This window comes from Strigops habroptila, chromosome 1, assembly GCF_004027225.2.
Source record: "Strigops habroptila isolate Jane chromosome 1, bStrHab1.2.pri, whole genome shotgun sequence".
Lineage (NCBI taxonomy): Eukaryota > Metazoa > Chordata > Aves > Psittaciformes > Psittacidae > Strigops > Strigops habroptila.
Genome location: NC_044277.2, coordinates 153138101 through 153160246, shown reverse-complemented (window position 1 = coordinate 153160246; position 22146 = coordinate 153138101). Strand labels below are relative to the sequence as shown.

The window sequence follows — 22146 nt, the reverse complement described above, 5'->3', positions numbered from 1 at the left end:
TATAGGAAACTTCCCTGTGAGGGTGCTGAGGCGCTGGCACAGGGTGCCCAGAGAAGCTGTGGCTGCCCCATCCCTGGCAGTGTTCAAGGCCAGGTTGGACACAGGGGCTTGGAGCAACCTGCTCTAGAGGAAGGTGTCCCTGCCCGTGGCAGGGGGTTGGAACTGGATGAGCTTTAAGGTCCCTTCCAACCCAAACCAGGCTGCGATCCTATGATTTCCTGACCTCATTAGAATATTGAGGATAAATACACTGAGGTGTTCCCACACGATGGTGCTGGAGGCGAAACAATCCCATTTGCCCTTCTCAGCGTTGAGACCGCGGTATGAACCACCACGTCTGACACACGAAGACCCCCCCACAGCCCTCCTCAGCGCGACCCGCACTTCCCCCGCCCCCTTCCTCGCTTTTCCACACACCACCCAGCGCAAAGCACGCCCTCAGCCCTACCAACGCAGCTGCAGGGAGGACAAGGCGCAGAGCAGCTCCGCGCACCCCCGCGGCAGCACCGCCGCGCCGCTCCCCGCCGCCCGCCTCACACACCCCAACCGCCGCCATAGCTCCCCCCCTCATACCGCAGCCCGCCCTCCCGCCCCGCGGCGAGCCGAGCGCACCGCGCATGCCCGCCCGGCCCGCGGGCGCCCCCCGGCGGGGAGCGGCGGAGGGCGGAGGGACGCGGCCGCGCTTCCGGCCTCCATTTTACGCGGACGGCGGCGGCCGGAGGTCGAGGCGGTGCCGCGGGCGGAGGGGTTCGGTGTGGGCGGGCGCGTTCCGGTGCCGGGGTTCACCTGCTCTCCTTCCCTTACCCGTGGGTGCGGGCGCAGCGGGAGGGCGGCGGCGGCGGGGGGGTGAGGGCGAGCCCGTTGTCGCCGCGGTTACCGGGGGGGTTGCTGCGGGAGGTGCTGAGCCGCCCCTCTCTCTGCTTGGCGGGCAGACCTCGGCCGGTGCCGCCGCCGTGCGAGCGCCAGGACGGGGATGGGCGCCCGCAGCCTCTCCGGGAAGTTCGCCCCCGGCCGCTGAAACCCCCCCACCCCCGGAGCGCCCAAAGGTTCGAGCGGGTTCGTGTGCCCGGTTCTCCTCAGCATGGACCAAAGCGTCGTGGATCACCCGGTGACCCTCATCATCAAGGCCCCCAACCAGAAATACACCGACCAGACCATTAACTGCTTTCTGGACTGGACTGTGGGCAAGCTGAAGTCTCACCTCTCCAAAGTGTACCCCAGTAAGCCGGTGAGTTGGTGGCCAGCCCTTTCGATTCATCCTGTCGGTAAGACTGGCGTTGTGGTAACTTGTGGCCAGTTGCTCAAGACTTTCCTTAGGTACCTTGGAAGATAAACACAGTCCTGGTGCCAGAGAGCTGCTGGTCTAAAGGTGATGCCTGGCGCTCAGCTTTCAGGGCAGCTGGCAATGCAAAATAGCTGCTCTTTCCTATGGTTTAAGAAGCGTAGCATCCTGAAAGGTGGCATCACTGAAGACGCTTAGTAAGGCTCCATTCATCTTTTTTGGGAACTGGGATTGAGGTATCTCAGTTAACTGAATTTAAGATTAGTGTCTAAGTGGAAAAGTTCTGTCTAAAGTGTTGACCGTGTAAGCAATACAGCTGAAGTTATCACCACCTGGTGAATTCACTGAGGTGTGGAGCAGGTAGATGTTTATTCATAATATTTGGAACACAGAATTGAACCTCCACAATTATTTCCCTCTTTTTCCCCTCTTTAAAGAACAGAGGGGTTTTTTGAACACTTTGCTCTCAGATATTCTATGAATGACAGAATAGCATAGATATATGATATTCTATGATATCATATAGATATAATATCATTTCTATATGATATATACTTTGTACTTTGAAACTTAATATACAGACCTATTGTGGAGTTTTGTTTTGTTTCCTGAGGAAAATATGGCTTATTTGTAAATTTTTTTAAGTTCTAAATGTGTCAGTTGCAAAGAGGCTAGGAAAAACCATGCAGGTAACAATAGAAAGATGATACTGTACCTGTTAGTCATACAGAACAGTATAGTTGAAAACTTGTTCCAGAAAACCTATCTGAAAGGAATGACTGCTTCCACACTGCAGCAACAGCAGCATGTGAGGCCTAGACCCTGCTGTGGAAAACATCAGACAAAGGTGGTGTTTATACTGTAAATGGTTAGCATTCACCTAATTTAATAGGACAATTATTGGCATTGTTGATCGAAGGTAAAACAGTAGCTTTGTGTCTCAGGGCGGGTGTCTGCCTTTTGGAGAAAGAAGAAGACAAGCAATCAACAACTTAGGCTGTGTCTCTGGTACACTGAGATCTGTTCAGCAGTATTTGAGAGTTTGTGGATTTAGTTATTGCTGTGAGTAATGCTCTGCTGAGGGAGCCTATCTGCGGTGAAAGAAACAAATCCACGGCTTCAGCTGATTGCTGCTGCTTCCTCCTCACTAGAATCCCCTCCTGTGACGTGTTTGTGTTCAGGCACTCGTTTTCTGACTCACCCCATGATCTTGTTAAATTGGGCTTCTTGCGAAGAATCCTTGATGAACAAGAGGTTTTTGTGTTGCACAGTAGGTTTGGACCAGGAGTAGAATATTAAATTTCAGGTTTCCTGGAACATCTTTCTTCTGTTGAAAATTGATTCCTCAACATGCCTCTCATTGTTAAATTACTAGTTCAGAATCCCCCAAAATCATTCTGGGTTAAAGAATGGGGAGTTTCTTCAGTGAAAATTATCTCAGTGATTCCAATTTAATCTGGATTTACTGTACTTGCATTTAAACTAGTAAATGAACACCGTATTTTTATTTTATAGAACCTTTGAATTAAAATAAGAACATGGGGAGGAGAAGTGAGACATCCCATTAAACACCTATGTGTAGTAACATCAGAAAGTGGATTTTTGGCTTGATACATTTTTCAACGTTGTACTTTTTCCAAATTTTTTTAAATCTTTGTGCTTTTAGGAGCACACCCCCTCCCTTTATTTGTCTTTAAACCAAATCAGTGTCAAAAGCTTGTCCATCAAATTTCTACATTCCTTGGGTATGATAGGTCCTGAGAACGACTTCTATTACAATGCTATTCTAAGAGTGCGTCAGAACACAGATGTTCTCTCAGGTATTGCAGTGTTCTTGAAGTTCAGGGTGTAAAACCGAAATCAGTTGCTATCCCTGCTACATACATAGTCTTTCAAGTTTTCACATGTGACTTTTACCTCATTCTGTCTGCATCTCTAAGTGAGTCAGTAGACTGAAGGTAACTGTAAATGTTGTCATTAAATTTGCAACTTATTAAGAATGTATCTTCAGAAAATAGGGTGGTTAAAATGTGCAAACAAGAAGTTAGGCCCCGAGGCAGTGGTGTTTGTTGTTTTTCCAGGTTAATTTGTGTAAATGGCATGGCTGAATATATACAAATTCCACAGGCAGATTTAACTTGGTTTAGTTGTTACTGAAGTTGGGAACCTTACTTTAGCAAGTCATTGAAGGAGCGAAGTGGGGTTTAAAACAATATTAAATTAGTTTCTGGGTCTATGCTAACATTCACTTTCCTCAATATCTTTTTTCCCTGACTGGACCAATTTTTCATAGATGGAGCACTGCAGTTACAGTGTCCCTAAATGGAATGTTTATTTAAGGAAACTTGGAAAACCAACCTGTGTGTGTCAGTCTGACAGCTCTTGCAGGCAGTGCATTAACCACTGCATCGATTACACCCAGAAACATGAACTTTAAATTCTCATTTCCTGTAGTACCTGTCATCTAGCATATGCTTTGCCCACATTTCTGACCAGATGTAGTGGTTTGGATTCTTATTTCCTATGGGAGAGAGGCCGAGTGACCAAAATAATGAATATCTTGTAACTGGAACAGGATAGCTCAGAGATTGTCTGTGTTTCTAAAGGAAGTTCCTGCATTAGCACACGTTTGGTGGTTTTGGTAATGGGCTGTATGTAGTTAACTTGGACTCAGTAAGCATTGCAGCAGGAGTCTTGCTTGAAAAATGAAAGAAAAAACCCAAACCACTAGCTGTTGAATTCTTAGTTTTAAATACATACCTTTTGAATGATGGTCTGGGAACTGTCTTCCATCTCACTGGAAACTTCAGGTTCTAGAATCATTTTATCTGAGGCTACATGCTTGCATGTGAAAATGGGGGCACTCTAATTATATATATATATATTTTAAAGTGTTTTCCCATGACAGTTCAGTGTTTGGGCTAGCAGTGAGCATGCTGTTCCTTGAAGCAGGAGGTTTGATAGTGAACGTCCTCTGGCAGAGGATCACTTGAATGCCTTTTCTATTTTCTTTGGCGTAAATGTAAATTATGTGTTTTCACATTTGCCACCTCTTCTTCCATCTGCATTTAAATCCCTACCCCTCATCTCAGACTTCCAAGATGGTTTTCACCCTGAGAATTGCAAGTGATAATCCTGTAGTGCCCCATTAGGTATTTGAGTTATGTAGGGAGGAGTATGTGGTTTAAAGCCTCGTGGTCCCCCATTAATGTCTCTAGCTTAATATGATTAACAGTACTCTGCATAGGTGTAACCTTTTCTTTTGTGCTTTTGTAGGGAGGTGAAAGGCACTACCGAAGGCTATGGAATAGTCAGCTTTGAGGGGTTGTTTTACTCCAGCGATTTCTGTGAAGTATTCATATTAAAAAATTAATTTGTACTACTCGTTTGAGAAGTAGGAAATTAGATGGAGTTGAGGAGAGGTTCATATGTGAGGTACTGAAGAGAAGAATCTGAGTTTGACCGTCTAGGAAACTCTATTATGAGTGGACAGGCAAGAGTGCCCCATCACCATGTTGGGTGATGCTACAAAGATTTGGAATTTGGGGGTGCTTTGTCGTTGTGTTTTGCTTGTTTTGTTTTAACTGCTTCTCCGTTCTAGTTAATCTCCAGATAATCTCTCTCAGGACCCAGAGACAAGGTTTCTGGCACTTCTGGTTCCACTGCTCTTCCTAAATCAACAAGTTTCTTATAGGAAATCCAAGTTTCCAGTAATCTTGATGCATGCTGCAAATTCTAGCCTTCCTAAAAAGGCCTTTCCCAAATACAAAATGCAAGTAAGCTTGTATTTTGCTAGCAACCTGTTCCCTCTTGAAAGCAGCAGCCAAAATGGTGTAGTTCATTTGAGCTTAGTCTGACATGAGACAGGCATTTGTTGCTGTTGTTTTGAACGTGAATAGAAATAGTACAGTGGTGATGTTGAATTTATTGCAGTATTTTATTCATTGGAGCTGCAGATAACTAGTTCTGTGGAGTGAGACTTAGAAAAGTAGCACGTTATGTCACTCATTGAAAATACAGGAAAATGCAGGAGAACGTAGAAAATGACTCTTCAATAGAAGTGATAAACAGTTCTGCACTCTATATGGCAGGTAATGCACTGATATTTTAAAGACGCATGTAATCATGAATGGCTAGTATGAATTTTGGGGGAAAATGTTAAAGCAAAAGCTTCTCAGATTTAATGTGAACTTTAATGTGCTTAGAGTAGCTATATTCAAGGGAAACCCCCAAGTTCTCCAACTTTCCTGGGTTCTACTGAGTTATTGGGAATGTGGAAAGGGCTATTGCAAAAAGGAAAATGAATTAAACTTCTCTGAAAGCTTTGTTAATCAGAGATCTCTATCTCAGGTATTTGTGTCTTAGTGTTAGCATGAGTAAGACTGCAGAGTGGGCAGCAGGAGGCTGGGCGAGTGAGATGTAAGAGCAGCTGGTTGCATGGCTTCATTCTTCAGCTATTTCATGCTGTTAATGCCTGTCTGTCCCACTGGTGTTAGCCTCAATATCTTCATTTAGCACTTGCTTTTGTTAGTGCTTGCTTTGAAGTAATAACTGCTATTGTATTAATTTAGGATGCAAGCAGTAGTTCAACTACTCTTGTGGGTGCTGTTTTTTTTTGGGGAGGGGGTGTGTTTTGGTGGTTTTTTTGGGGGGAGGATATGAGGCAGGAACTAATAAGAGAAATTTATTGTTGAAAGAGATTGGAATTTGTGCCCCCCTTCTGCATATTTTAATTACCAATCCATCATTCTACTAACTATTTTGGGGCTGGTTTTGCATTATTTCTTTTATTTGTTTGCCCCAGCCACTTCTCAATCTCCTTTTTCGGGAAGTGCCTGGGAATGGGAGCAGGGAAAAGAGCAAATCGCCATTAAAAGAAAGGAATTTTTGAATCTACCTAATGGTTTTCTTGAGCAGCATTTGCCAATTAAGTGTGGTTAATTGTTCTGGCACCCTTGTTGAGTGCATAATAGCAGAATTCTTTTGCAGAATGAATTTGTGAGTTGGACCTGTGAAGCCTCTGAAATGTTTTTAAGGCTATCTGGTGGTGGTTGGAATTGTAAAGGGTTTTCTCATCTGCAAATGTTACCTCCAGCTGTATATCTGTACAGCAGGAAAAAGCTAAATTCCTTTCTTTGTCCCATCTCCTAGTCTACAAAGGATCAGAGACTGGTGTATTCTGGCAGACTGCTTCCTGATCATCTGCAGCTGAAAGATGTTCTCAGAAAAGTAAGCTTTATATCAACACCATATGATATTTGATCAAAAGCCCTTTTTGGGAAATAGGAATTCAGATCTGTGTTGTTTAGCTTTATGTTTTCATTGTTGTATTGAGAGATGTAACCATAAAATGTTGATATGTTCTGGAAAATGTATTTTCAAGTAAGTATCCTTTGTGTGTAGGATTGTGATCCTTATGGATTGAGGCACATTTCCGACTGGTGGGAGCAAGCAGGCTATATGTAAGTGATAATGTAGTGTAGAGTGACTTCTTTGGACAGTTCCCACTGTAATGTAAATGGAATCGTTTAACAGGTTTGTTGGTTTGGAACATCATTTCTTGTACATACTTAAATCCAAGAACTGCCATTAAAAATGGCTCTTGTGTAAGCAACTTCAGGGTAATATATTGTATGCAAAAAGAGAATTCTGAATTCCTGAATGGTTTTGCTGGGAAAACTGTTTGTTGTCCTGGTTTTGTCAGCTATTAACTGTTCCTGATCATGTTTCAAAGTTAGTTTGTTCTTGAGGCTTTTCTTTTTATATATATCTATATTAATATATCTTTTTTTTAGATATAATTTTATTCTGCTCGTTCATCTTGGAAAAAATAATTTTACTAAGCTAACTTTGGATTCTTTAGTCAACACTTAAATCCAAACCCTGAATACACGTGACACCACATGTGGGAAATCTTCAAATACAGGCACTTGGTTCTCAAATTGGTTCAAGTAGTTTGGTTTGATGCTACCAAGTAATAGGGAGTCCATGAAGTTAGTAAAGTTCTTAAATATATAGACTAATATTATATTAGGGCAGATTATCAAGAACTTTTTCTCAATTTAGGTAACAGAAAACATACTGCATTGTGTTGAGTAGGTTTTAAACTCCTTGCAAACAGATGAGGCTGCATCAATAGCTCTATTTGGAAAGTACTTCAGGTACTATGAAATAGGTAGACTTTCTACTAGTCTAACAGTACCCAGGTATTGGTAATAATACTTTAATGTAAGGAGGTAAAAATCAAAGTATGGATGGCAAGAATGGGGGGGTTACATTTTAATATTTAATATGGAGGAAAATGTCTAAAAGAGAATAATTCTTTGGTGAAAGTGGGAACTGAACTTCAGTCTTGAGAACAGAGAAACTGAGGCAGAGGAATCTTGAGTATTGCTTAAGCAGACTAACACTGTTGTTACTTGGTAATCTTCATTCTGAAATAGATTTTATTAAATTGTAGTTAACTGCTTCCCAACAAATTGAAAATTAGCATGGATAGGTTTACAAGGAAGCCAGAGCTGGATTCTTGCCAGCGAGTATATGTCCTTTACCACTGAAAAGTTCATGGAAATGCTGACAATAACTTATCTCAATGCTTAGTTTTGTTTGTTAAGGACAAAATGAAGTCTGAAACCCTTAAATTCACTTGGCCTGCTTACAGCACACTCATTTTAGGAAACATGATTTCCAACTTTGCTTTATGTGCTAGAAGAGAAACTTTGCCTAAGTAATACCTTCTTTCATTGCACAGGGTCTATATTTGACTCTAAAGGCATTTTAGTAGCTGTGGGCCTTAGGTTTAGTTGAAGAAATTCAGTGAATTTAGAAACAGACTCATCAGTCTTAAGCATAAAGCTAAACACTTGTATTGGAAGGAGTTTTTTGTGCTCGAGCGTTTGGAAAAGAGGTATGATTTACTCTAAAGTTCATTCTCATTCTGTGCCATATTCTTCCTACTTGATTAGCTCTAAATTCCTAATACTACCTGAGGATTTACTAAGTCTCCCAGTTTAGCTTTGTGATGCTTGCTCTTTGATATGGAGCAGTGTCATTTCACTGGTAGAAAACCTTGAGGGTGGAAGTTGTGACACTCTTCAAGCATAGTGGTGCCTGTCACGTTATATATACATGTACATATGTATACAGCAATAAACTGTCATATTGAATAAAGGTGTACACTGTAAGCTTGCAAGTAATATGTCTACCTTCCCTTGCCTTTCCAAGTGGCTTAAGATCTTATTTAGGAGGAAGGTAACTGGTTAGGTGAAAGGCTTTGGACGTGGTCAGAGTGCTGATCACCTGTGTGGAGTGCTCTCCAGTCATCACTTTCTATCACTGACTGCTAAGAACTGGCACTTAATAATGAGGCTGTGCTGGGGCTAGAAGCTAATAAATGCAGAAGAGTTCAAGTCACTGTGGCTATGGAAAGGCTATGCTAGCAGTAATGCACAGTGGTGCATAAAAACAGCTACCCAGTTTTCTTCCTAAAGATTAGAACTTTAAAAATGAGTGTGTGTTTTAACGTATTCTTGTATAGTTTAAAAGAAAATCCAAAGCCAGCATTACTAAATGTTATCTCACTAAATTACTAAATGTTATCTCTAGTGTAGCTTGACTTTTCTTATTTAGAATTTGGTTACTGAGGAAGCTGTAGTGTGCAATTTAAATCCAGCCATAGCTATTCTTGTTGCTATGGCCATATAAGCTTCAGGCATGCTGATATAATAGGCTGTTTTCATTTGGTACACTGAAATAGCTTCAGATGGAAGTTAGGGCATCTGTGTTGGGGGGGGGGTGGAAGCGTATTCATGAAGAATTGGCACGGGCTGATTGCTTGCATGCTGACATGGCTTCAAGAGGTGCCACTCATTCACTTCCTCACTTTCAAATACTTAGAATCCCAGACTGGTTTGGGTTGAAGGGACCTTAAAGCTCATCCAGCTCCAACCCCCTGCCACAGGCAGGGACACCTTCCACTAGAGCAGGTTGCTCCAAGCCCCTGTGTCCAACCTGGCCTTGAACACTGCCAGGGATGGGGCAGCCACAGCTTCTCTGGGAAAAGTCTGTGCCAGCGCCTCAGCACCCTCACAGGGAAGAGCTTCTGCCCAAGAGCTCATCTCAATCTCCCTTAGTGAAGTTTGAACCCTCAAGTCTGATCTAGTGCTTCAAATAGCATTTCCTGAGTGTGAAGTGTCTGCAGGGATGCTTCAGTTGGGCATCTGCCAGTTCGGCTTGAGCCAAGCTTAGTCTGGAGTGAGGTGGAGGCAGCGTCTGGTACATTTTGTTTTTAATCTTGGTCTGCTTGTGGAATTCATTTACCCTGATGTGTTTATTGCCTAACGCTCTTCATTAGATCTCAATGCGAACGGCAGCATTTGTAACTTCAGGCAAACAGAGCCCTTCAGGGGTCTTGAGTTTTTTCCCAAACGGAGGTTAAAGCTTGTGATAGACTTCCTCATGTTTCTCTGTGTGGTCTTCCATTGGTTCTGGGGAAGGCCGGGGGTAAGGGGATGTTCAATGTGTTATTGTGGGCTGCTGCTAAGAAAACACTGGTTGTGAAACAGTAAACTTCTCATGTGCTAGCCTCACAACTTGCTTTATGCTCTTTCCTTTGTATAATATTTCTTTACTGATTTCAAATGCAACTTTGAAAGCGTTGGGGGTTGTTTTTAAGCCATTTTTTGCTTGTAAATTGCTCAAATATTGTTGCTTTACCTCTCCAATGTCTTTATTTTTTTGTTTTTTTAGCAAGATGAATATCATATGGTTCATCTGGTATGTACTTCCCGGACACCCCCAAGTTCTCCAAAACCCACCACCAGTAGAGAAGGTCACGGAGCTTCAGCCTCCAGCAGTAGCTCAGTGAGTTGGGGTTTTTTTTTCCTACACAGGACATGTATTTCTTCTGCACTGTGAAAGGCTGTGAAAGTAGAGCATGCTCTATGAATTTGTACGGTTAGACTGGCTTATTTAAGGGTGTCACTTTAGTTAAAGATCACCTTTTTTCAAACTGTAACACAATAATGTTTATTAGATTATAAAGCACTACTTTTTCTAAGCTGTTCTTTGTTTTTAACCCTTCTTCATTGCAAAGTACATCTTTCTTTCTCTCCATATCCCTGTATCTTTGGCAGAAACTGAGCAGTGTGTTGAGATTTAAGAAAAATAAAAAGTTCCCATTTATTTTGTGAAGATTTGTACTGCTGAAGAGACATCAGTCAAATTAGTGCCCTTGTTGTGAGATAGGCAGGTGGAGCTTGGCCAGCATTCATTCTGCTTGACAGGGATTGGCTTCAAGGCAGTGGTAAGTATCTGTAAGACAGTGAGAAGTAGGAAGTGTTCTTAACGTTTTATTAGTCAAGCTGTTCACAGAACACTCTTGTTTAGGGTGTTTTGAGCCTTCCCCTCTTCTCACTCCCCTCAAATGATGATGATCTTTGGTTGTGCTCTGTTTTAACAGAAATGCAGTTACTATTTCTGTTGATGGCTTGGTTGTCATTACTGTAATTCTCTTGGCTTTTCCCAGAGTTGGCAGTAACCCTCAGTGACCCTTGAAGGGCAGTCAGAAAGGAATGTATACAGTACCATTGTAGACACTTTTCATCTGCAGTGTGTCAGTTATCAGCATATGGAAAATACCCTTCCAGTAATAAGCTGTCTGTCTTCTTTCTGCTTATAGGGTACTGTATAGACTGCAATGAAACAGTCAGAAACACGAGCAGTTGAAGGAATAGTAGAGAGTGGACAGTGGTTAGATTGTCTTTTCAAAGGCTGAATTTATATCTGCAAACAGGACACAGGAGGCCTGCTTTGTCATCATTTTATTGCTATGTAGTTCAGTTGTAAATGTTGTATTTAAACGACTGTATTAATGACTGCTTAAGGCACTCTGTAGGTACAATGTTAAGTTCATAGTACTTTGAAAGAAACAACCTAAACCCAAAGCTTGAATGGCCTTTGTTCTTCCATTTGTTTTTAGTTTTTATTCCCCCCACTGTCTAGTGGTAAATTTTGCTTGTTTTCCTGTGTAGGGTAAATGTGATGTGGATGTGTTAAGTAATTGCACCTCCTCACTTCCTGAGTTGTCAAAGTTGAAGATGATTTTCTACTGAGTAAACATTACAGTAATGCTTAGCAACAGGATTTAGGGATTTATTAAAGCTAACACAATGCATCTCAATGGCCAAATTGCAGTCTTGTTATGGTGACAGAGAATCCAGAAAAGCCAGCTATTGGCCTGCTTCCGGGGTTAAATATTGATCTAGGAAAGCACTGAAGGTGTGACACACTAGTGTTAGGTGTGTTTCTGGAAGCCTAAGTAGTTCCTAGCTACTTCCCTATTCCCACCCCCTGCTCCCCTCCCAGCAATTTGGATTGGGCAGCTGACACAGTGAAGATGATGGGTAGAAGGAGAAACTGAAGGCAAGGACAGAGGAATGGTATTTTAAGCCACTGCAGGCGCTGTTGTTTCTGAATATAAAGTTGTATCTGGGGCTTGTAGTTATTTTTGTTAATGATAGCCCCTAGAATTTTATTGCTGCTAAATATTCTGTCAGTTAAGCTTCAGTTTGGTTCAGCTTTTCGAAATGATGGTTCCCAGTGACTTGTGGTTTTCTCTGGGACCTGTCAAGTGTTGAGTCCTTCTGAAAACTTCACTTATTTTATATGTGCACCTGAGTGCAATTTTGAATTTGTTTTTACTAAAGGCTTGCCAGACCCAATAAAACCCCACAAGGCCTGCCTGGTGCTTCTGTTCTCCATAAAACTTGTGATGAAACATTAAAGCAAAGAGGTTTTTTTTAAGACCCAGTAGTAAATCTTGTGACTGTGGCAAAAAGATCCCCAACCTCAATTTTATTTCTTTTTAAGAATTCAGACCGTTCTGGATCAGCTGCTGCCTCACCCACAAACCAAGAAGCTTCATCTACATCTTTGAACGCTAGTGCAGATGGAGTGAGGCATCGTAATCTTCCACAAGCACAAAGCAATCCCACACTAAGCCACCAGTTCCCTTATTTAATGCAAGGGTAAGTGAGATTGAAGCAATCCTCAGCTCTTTGATACTCTTTCAAGTACTATAAATGTTCAGTTACAATTATGTTTCTTTCACAGTCTGCAAAATGATTTGGCTAGTTCATCTGGAAGCATAAGTCACATTAGAAACACATTTTTGTATGAACATTAATGCTTTTAGCCAGGAGTCAATCAGAGTAAGTGTTCTTGGTGCTCCCCTTCAGGCTGCTTTTGATTTTTCCCTAATGCTTTCTGCCCTCAGCTTTCTTTTGGTAAGTGCAGCTGTAATACTTACCTAGTGGATGTGTAGTTAGTAATGTAACTGATAAAATTATTACTTCTGGTTGCTTTTTCTAGTCTTTTATTGTACTCATCAACACTAAATTCTTACCCAAATATGATGCTGCTTAGTTTTTGACACAGAAGAGATGTACATCTTCATTTCTCCATGTTGGATTTAACTGTAGAAATGACATGCAGGTGTTTTGAGTACATGTAAGTACTTGTGTATGTACAATAGAATTGTAAAGTATTTTCCTATACACCAATGAAGTGTTAACTAGTGTACGTTACCAGATCTTTTGTGTAACTTCAAAATTCTGTCTTTTTGACTTACAAAGCAGCTTTAGGAATTTTTAATACCAGGTGTTCTCCTAGTATTGTAGAGGTTCTAGAGATTTTCTTTGGAGAATGTTGAAACAAACCAAACCTGTGAACCTGCTAACAGTGCTAAACAGAACAGCGTTTTCCTTCGCTGGAAGGAAAACGGAGGTCAAGAGTTGTTGATAATTCATGTAGTTTCAGCTCAATTTCCATGCTCTCTTTTTCGAGTTAACCTGGACTTTACTGCTCTCACTCGTTTTCATCCTGAATTCTTTCAAGTCCTTTTTATTTTTGATCTGAAAGATAAAAAGCTGGGCAGAAATTGGAGCAGTTACGTTGTTCTGACCACATGCATCTGTGCAGAAGATACTTGCCTTTATGGCCAAGCTAGGGGACACTAGATTGGCTGTCAAGATTTCTGCTTGGTGTAATGTAAATCAGTCCAGTTAGTTCCAGAAGCACTTTATTGTGTGTTGTGTAACCTGTAACAAGTTTTAATGGTTTTCTACTTGGCTTTTCAGGTAAACATACTCGGAGAGTTGAGTGTTTTGTCACTATTCAGTGAACTCAGTGGGCTATGGACTTTCAGAAAGGCATCAGAATCATTGCTGAGTCTTTTAGCTGAAGTAATTCAGTTAAAATACAGTGGGAAGCATCAGTCTGGAAGCTGTGTTTGAAAGAAAGAGTAACTTAGGATTTTTCTTTACTTTTATGTCTGCATTAGCAGGTATGGGGATTGAGAGGAGTGGATCTGTAGACTGAAAGAGGTGCTGAGAGCCAGACACTGCACATACATCCAGATTTTCTGTCTTATTTGGACTATTTCTAGTTTGGTCACCTGGAATAGGTGCCTGTTTGTGGCTAAGGTGCATGAGCAGTGTACCTAAACTACATCTTTCAGTTTAGTGTAATCCAAAAGGAATCCACTTGGTGATCCAAGAACATTCTGTGCTGCAAGCACAACTGTAGTAAGAGGAAGTAATTTGCTTCAGAAGTGTATTCCTGATCTGAACAGAAATGCCAACATAAGTTAACCCTAAATAATCTTAGGCCTTTTTTTGTAGAAGTAATTCAATGGAACACTATGAGAACTTAAATTCATTGCAGGTTGCTGGGCACTGGCTCTGCTCAGCTCCCAATAGTCTATGCCAGTGCCTGCTGTAGTTTGCTGTCTTCTTGAAAAACCCTGTTTAACTCTCTCAATAATCTCTCAGATACATCTGGGTTTGCTTCAGGACACTGCTACTTGTATTTGAGCAATAAGAAATGTCTTCTAGTTTTTAGCCACTCTCTTGAAAACCATTTTGGGCAATGAAATGTAGCTTTAATGTGATTTATACACAGACTGAGACTTGTTAGAAACAATGAATATTTGTAGCCAGGATTTGCATTGATTTGTGGCTTTTTCTTACTGTTTCATGAGCAAACACTTTTATTCTGGCTGCATGATGAGCTATAGGCTCCGCTGTGGGAAAAGGTCTCTAGATGTTTGAAAATGTATGTGAGGGTCAGTTTCATTGAGCATTTTGCCACCCTTTCATTAGGAAAGTAATTTGTGCAAATAAGTAACTTGAATGTTAGGTGATTAAATGATGTTTTTAATGGTTATTTCTGTTCCTGGCACAAAGCTGCAGTGTGCAAATTGAATATTCCTTGGGAAAACAGCTAGTTCGTGTTATTAAAATAGGAAGAAGGCAATTTAAATTTTTCTCCTGCTTTTGAGCTTTTGTAAATGCTGCTTTCTAAAAGTCTGGATTTAGGGGCACTGGGCAAAAATGGTTTCTTTATCTACCAAGTTAGTCTTCTGCTGTGGAGAGCAAGCACAGCATTGTCTGCTCCTGTGGACTTAGTAGCTGTGCTACACAGGTACAAACAGAACAGATGGGCTCAGTCCTGAGCTGGCTTGCATTTCAGAGTGGAGAGGACTTGGAAGCAATGAGCAGACAAGAAACATCAAGACAGTGAGATGATTTGTCACATGTGGGCAGCCCATTTGGTGAGATGTTTTTATACTGTATACGTAGTAATGTTTGAAAGTGAGCAGCAAAACGACATGCTGCCAGCACGCAGTATGTTCTAGCACAGAAATACCTTGCTTCATCAGTAGCCTTTGCTTGCTGTGTTTTTCTTCTTTTCAAGTAGCAAATGACATAGTGGGGGATATTGAAATAGCGCTTACGTTGGTATCCCAGGCTCACATGAGAGAAACACTAAATGAGATGTCTTTGTGGGTTAAGGTCATTAAAAAAGTGCAGTTATTGTCAGTTGTGCAGATGACAGAGATGGAGCTTTTAAGTCTGAATAAAAAGTCTAGTTTTTCCACTAATGCTGAGCAGTACCTTCATGATGATGCCAGAGAACTAGTCTGATCTTACCCTCAAATCCAATCCCAGTTAGCTCATTTTGGGTGTCTTCCAAAGACCAGAAGAAGTAATTGTGAGCTTTCTAGCCATTGAAGGAGTAGCATGCCTCTCTTTCCAGAATATTCTGAAGCTGCCTTTACTACTGGAACCTTGAAAATTGTTTTTTGACCTAACTGTTCTACTGTCTGCTCTGCTTTGTTCTCAACCTTGGAATGCTTGTGTCTGTTCGATTTGCTTCTCTGCTCTGGTGCCAGTCTTTTGAAATACGCTGCTTCCTGCCTCTTTCTCCTCCTTTTGGAAAAAGATGAAGAGAATGCACGTGCTGCTTTCCTTTTTCTTCTACCAGCAAGCCAGCTTGCTCTGCTGAGAGGAGCCTCTTCCTTCGGAGAGGTTGTTCGCAGTGAAATACATCACCCTGTTTAGAGTTGTTCCCCTTTTTCATAAGCCAACTTAATACCCTGGCAGCTATAATAGCTGTATAATTGACAACATCTGCCTCATTCTGATTTTCGATGAGCAACCAAAATACTGCTGTGCTAGTTGGCATTCCAAGCCAGAAGCCAGTTCCTGAATATTGGTGTTTACTTTTTCCTCACTAATGGAGTCAGACCTTGAAAAGTTTAGTCTTGCTTCTCAAAAAGTCCCATCTCCTAGAAAAGCTGTTGGGAGGAAAAAGAAAAGAGAAAGAGGTATTTGGATGGGAAAAGCAAGAACATGACATAACTGAAATCTTTTGTGGTTTGTTTTTTGTTGACTGGTTTCTTAATCTACTGCTTAAGACATCAAGAAAGCGACTTACGCAAGAGTTTGGAAGAAAGTAGAGGTTCAAGTCCTCTAAAAGACACATCTGTGAGGGAGAGGTGTTAGCCCAAAGGCCTCTCAACTCTTGTTGAGCTCAGCTTAGCAGTTCTAAACAACAGCCACCCTGACATCTGTAACTGCTGAGAAAGAGAGGTGGTGAACTCCTGCAGAACTCAGGCAAGTTGGGTAGCACTGAGTGCTGGAGGAATAGGTGTGCTTGAACACCTGAGGGGTCCTGCCTGCTTCCATCCCCATGTGAAACTGAGGAATTGAAACTGAGACCTTGCTCGGTGGTTTGTTACAACGTGGCGTTTCATGATACCCAGGTAGAACAGTTGAATCAACTTTACATTTTGAAGGTCAAATGTTTTATGAGGGTCAGTGTTCTATGGATTTTGGAGGAGTCTCATTTCTCAGCGTTGGCCAGTTCAGGGTATAGAAAAACACATTCTTGCATGCTTAAAGCTTGCAGCCATAAAGATACAAGCATGATTGGTGTTTTTCAGTAGCAGCTTGACAGCTTTGTTGTTCCATCTGGTTAACCATGCATAAAAAAGTAGCATCAGCAGGGCTGCCAGTTTGCCCTTTCAGGTTTTGAAAGAAACCTTAGAGTATTGCCTGTGACTGTCTCAGTTTGAATGTGGTATCAGCAGAGTAGCTTTTGTTTTTTCCCCCCCAGACTGTTGTCAAAACAGGTTATGACTAAACACAAACGTACCAAACAGTTTTAGCAGAGGACATGGAGTTGCATGGCAGGCTCTTGTCCAGAATTACAGTGAAATACTTACTCATGTGTAACATGGAAAAGATTTTAATGTCTACCTCCCATCTTTCTTTCTGGGCATGTCTTGTATATCTGAGTGCCTGGGAGACTAATGAAATCTCTTGGTGATATCTTTGCAGGGAGTGCCTTACTTAGGGAAAGGTGTAGTCTGCAGTGCAATTACAGCAGTCTCAGCTTTTGCTGCCTGCAGTGTGAATAAGCTTTCCTTCATGCTTTATACTCTCATGCTGTCCTGAAAGATGTCCTGGTTTACTACAGTTCACTACATCCAAATCTTTGGGGAAAGAGTTGGAAATCTTGCCAAAACATGCTATATGCTCTAGGAGGTAAGAGAGGCTAAGTTTAAAAGCAGACAAAACCAAACCTAAAACTTAAGTAGAGGAGCTTTGTATTTCTTGCATGTGAAGCAGAGTTAAAAGCCCATAGGGAGGAGAATCACTTAAAATACTGAGGGGGGGAGAAGGGGAAGTAAATAATTTATGGTGTTCTTAGATGTAATCTTCAGAAGCTGTGTCTGAAAGATTAGTTTGTCTTTGCTCATGTTGATTTCTTGGTGTCTTTGTTCACAGTGATACTTCAGGTATTGTTTCTAAAATAAAGCTGTAGAAGATAGTAAGCTTTCCCTTTCCAGCTCCTGCAGTACCTATAAAGATGACCTCTGGAATGAAAGGGAAATGTATGGAAGAATTCCTGCAGTTATACACAATTGTGACAAATTTTCCACATGGTTTTTGTCCCAGAGATGCAGCTAGTGGCAGACTTCTGAGTACAGAAACATAAATCCTCTTTCCTATAGAAATAACTTTGCTTATTAATTTCTTGTGTGAAAATACAGGGAGGTTTTTGAGTGGGTTGGATGATCTCACTACGTGTTGTTTCAGTGTTATTTCAGTGCATTGTAATAGAGGGGAAAAGGAGAGGAAAAATGCTACTTGAATTGTTTTTTAATAGCAGTGCATTTTATAAATGTGGCAATTTAGAACTGAATGTTTTTCTTTAAATCCTTTTCTAGCAATATAGGCAACCAGTTTCCAGGCCAAAGTGTTCCTGCTGGATTTTCTATGTATCCTGCATTCAGTCCCTTACAGATGATCTGGTGGCAACAAATGTATGCACGGCAATACTACATGCAATAGTAAGTCTGCGTTATCTTAGGTAGCACCGAGTTACACTAATGAAATGAAGGTATTGAAAACCTCAGTGTTGGTTGCAGGATCAAAATGTCTGTTTATTTTGTCTGGATGTGCTGTTTTACACTAAATTTTGTCCATCAAATCGTGAAATCCAGTTTTGGACTGGAATTAATGTATTGACAGGTAAAGATTTACTGGAAAGTGCAGTTTGTTTTTACATATATTACAGCTGAAATGTTTTTGTAGGTGTAGAAAAGAAGGCAAAAATAGGCTTAGCAACTTTGGTGCATGTTTTTTGGCAAACCAGTTTTATGTTTCAATTCATAGCCAAGCTGCTGTTTCAGCCCAAGTGACTTCCAGCACTGAGCCAGTGAGGTCTGCAGTTGCCCAGGCTGTCAATTCAGAACAAGCTCCTGCAAATGAGCCTGCAGCAGTGCCAAATGTAGCTGTCCAGGACAACAGGCCTGTAAACCCAAATGTTCAGATGAATGCACAGGGTGGCCCAGTAGTGAATGAGGAGGACTTCAACCGGGACTGGCTGGACTGGATGTACACGTTCTCCAGAGCAGCAATTCTTCTGAGCATTGTATACTTCTATTCTTCCTTCAGTCGATTTGTCATGGTAATGGGAGCCATGCTGCTGGTTTATTTGTGAGTACAACAGTTGAGTCTAGCTGCAGATCTGAACGTGGAGTGTATAAGTGTTAGTGTATAAGCCATTTAAACTGAAAAGAAAATACTGTTCAGATGCAAAAGGTTAGGCAGTGCTCCTTCACAGCATGGTGGGTATGTGTATTCAAACAAGTAGAGAAGCTGATCTGAAAAAAGAAGTAATTCTCAAAACATTTTTACAGCAAGGTGGATACCATTTATGCCTGAAACACAGTGCTCTGAAATGGTGGTGGTGTTAAGAGATCAGTATTGTAGAAATACAGAATTTGGGGATAGAAATTTAGAAAATGGGGGGTGAGGGGCAGGAAGTTCATATAGATCAAGCATGTGCTTGCGTAGACTTAAAACTTGTATTTGTGCTTGGATATGAAAGGAAGCTTGCAGAGCAGAGCTCATTTATATTTAAAACACAACATGGGGTTTATGCAGTAAATTGTGTTAGGAGGTAGTGCTGCTGTAACAGTGGGTACCAGACCTTACAGAATTGCAGGGACTTAAATTTTTTCTTTACAATGCATAATAAAGACCTTAGCACGCTCTCTATTTTACTAAGAAATATCAGTACTGTTATCATTTCCCTTTATGTAGGAAAATAGCTTCTTGATGTAAATAGGCGTGGAAGACAACAGTAATACTTGATATTTCAGACTGATCCCATTGGCTGAGAGTTCCTTTACATTGTAGTCTTAGTCCTCACAAGGACTGTTCTGTATCTCGTGCAGATAGAATAGTTCAGATCAGAATATAGACACTTGAAAACATAGGGAGAGGCGTATTTAATTTACAGTGGTAATATGGTTCAAGCCTTAGATGAAGCTTAAATTCTTTTTTTTCCACAGAAAATCAACTTTAAACATCAATTTTGAAAGGCAACCTTTAATTTTCATAGTAACATAAGTGCTTACAAATGGGGAGGAGACCCAGTAAAAATATTCTCCATATTTAATCACTTAGTCATAGGAAATTACCCATCTTCTGGAGCAGAGATTCATCTTCTGTGAACAGCACTTCTGAGATTTAAAGAATAGCTCTTAGCAAGACCCTTCTTAATCCAGATATCAAAGAATAGCCATTCAATGTCTGAAACAAGAGTTGCAGGAAAATCATAGAATCAGAGATTGGTTTGGGTTGGAAGGGACCTGTTAAAGTTCCAACTTTAATTCCAACCCCTGCCATGGGCAGGGACACCTTCCACTAGACCAGGTTGTTCAAAGCCCTGCCCAACCTGGCCTTGAGCACTTCAGCACATGTAGCCTCATTCATTTGAAAGTACTTGAAGAATGTACTGCAGTAGTTAGCTGTAGCAGAAAAATCCTTTTGTTCCTTTCAAAAGAGAGCTTTTCAGCTGTTCCCTTTCCTTACATAGACACCAAGCTGGATGGTTCCCCTTTAGGCAAGAGGGAGGCCAACAGCAGGCAGCCAATAACGTGGATGTGAATCGTGATGGGCAACATGCAAATAATCCTGATCTTGAAGAGATGGTGAGTAAGAGCAGACGTGTCTTCTGAGACTCCTGTGTATTGTATTGTACAGTATGCTGTAATACCTGGACAGAAAGTCAACTTATATGAAATGTAGTCAGTTTAACCAGAAAGCTTTCAGCTTGGTCCTCAGTGTTGTGCCTGCAGCTTAAATCTTGTGTTTTTCTAGTCTGACAGTTACTGATGGTTTCTACTTCAATCACAGACTGTTTTTTTCATGCTAGTTATCCTTCAGGAGGTTGTTCTGAGAGAAGTTACTTAACGTAGGAAGATACTGCTGGTGACCTTATGTCAGAGCTCTGAAAAGAAGCAGCTGAATTGCTTCCATTTCTGTTTTTAAGGAACGACTTATGGATGATGGGATTGATGAAGACAGTGGAGAAGATGCAGGTGAAGATGCCAATACAGAGCAGCAGCCTGGGTTCATGGCTTCTGCTTGGTCCTTTATCACAACCTTCTTCACATCACTCATCCCTGAAGGGCCTCCACAGGTTGGCAATTAAAGAGGAAAAGGAACTGCGTTGGGCAGCCTCAGTAGCCACACGTAGAAGTGGAGCAGGTTCTAGAGAGCGTTTTAAATACAGTGCAATTTCTGAACATTTATAATGTTATCTTTCTGATCACGGTGTACAAAAATGTGTGTGTGTGTTTTGTTTTCTTTTGGCTTTCTGATGCATTGAATACTTTAAGCACAAGTGGACTACTAAATGCTTTCTTTTAAGATTCTTCTTTTTCTGAAGAATAAAATGTAAAGATACTGGTCTTCCATGTTTTATTTTAATTTCAAATGTGTATTATACTGAGGCAAAAAGCTTGTACTTAATCTGCACCATTACCTCTTTAAAGAGCTGTTAAAAACATGAATGTCGACGGAACTTCCAAGTGCTCTCTATTCATCTGAATAATGTATGTTGTGATCTTGGGTTAGCTTTATGCAGGGTGTGAATTCTCACCTGGGATTTGGAGTTGATATAATTCCTGAAAGAATGCTGTAAACACAAGGATTACTTGTTAATGGCATGTTGTCTCCATGCCACAAAATACTAAGCCTCTTCTCATACATTTAGAAAGCTAAAAGCTTTTTCTTGAGGCTCTTCCGAAGTTCATCAAAGTTGGAGATGTTTGACAGCTCTTCAAAGACAATTGACAGTGATGGGATAAACCTTAAATGTTTGATACATACAGTACTTTTTAAGGAAAATATAGCTGTACTGGGGAAAAAAACATGTACATTAGGGTTTTTTAATAAAAACTGTTATGGTAACTCTTTTGGATGTTTATATGCATATTTGAATGCAAACGACTAAGTAGTGCATCATTAAGGATGAGCATATTGATTTGAGAGTGGAATAAAGATATCATGGTGGCATTACTAATACTGACTGAAGTGGTATGTTTGTAGCAGCACATCCACAGTTACGGGTATGATCTCGACAGCAGATCTCTGTATTCTGAAACTGAACCTCATTAAAACTGAGGAAAAGGAAATTGTGCATGAGGTAATAGCGCAGTACAGCTGCCAGGTTTTCGGATGCTTTCTTTAGCTTTTAATCATAGTCAAGAAGTTACATTTGGTTTTGTTCCTAATGCTAAAGTTACCGTGTGCTGTCTAACTTCAAAATGGCCGCAAAGACTCTGTTACACTATAAAGCTCTTAAAAAGGTCTGAACAAGTGGGAAATGGGGGGTGTTATTTTTTGCTTGCTCATGTCCAACTGCTGCAGTTTTCCTTGGTTTTCTACTCTGAAACATTTGTCAGGATTTCTAGGCCTTACTGAAAGTTGACTTGGAGAAATTGGAACAATGGTTTGAATTTAACCAGCTTAAATAGCATGCTTTTTGAGTTACAAAATACCTTGTATTTACAAATCAGTTATAAGAGGAGAAATACAAATGTCTTGCAAGCATAAATTAGTTGCTGTATAGACAGCAATGATGAATCATGTTTAATTATGGTGTTTTGCTCCCATGTTACTGTGGAGAGCTGTTTCAGTATAGATTCTTTATTACATAAA

At 41.0% G+C, this 22146-nt stretch overlaps 1 protein-coding gene across 5 annotated transcripts; it reads left to right on the top strand.

Moving 5' to 3' along the window:
* Positions 1-620: 620 nt before the first annotated feature.
* On the top strand, positions 621-21508 carry HERPUD2 (HERPUD family member 2). Of its 5 annotated transcripts, none has more exons than XM_030490450.1 (9): positions 621-721; positions 933-1228; positions 6434-6511; positions 10031-10144; positions 12152-12309; positions 17859-17981; positions 18307-18630; positions 20018-20132; positions 20474-21396. In XM_030490450.1, exons 2-9 carry the CDS (start codon positions 1082-1084, stop codon positions 20633-20635), a joined length of 1221 nt encoding a protein of 406 aa, XP_030346310.1. In that variant the 5' UTR covers positions 621-721; positions 933-1081; the 3' UTR covers positions 20636-21396. The 5 variants fall into 5 exon arrangements, with proteins under 5 accessions (XP_030346310.1, XP_030346301.1, XP_030346337.1 ...); XM_030490459.1 differs by having other exon boundaries at positions 706-806; XM_030490441.1 differs by having other exon boundaries at positions 659-1228; positions 20474-21508.
* The last annotated feature ends 638 nt before the right edge of the window (positions 21509-22146 follow it).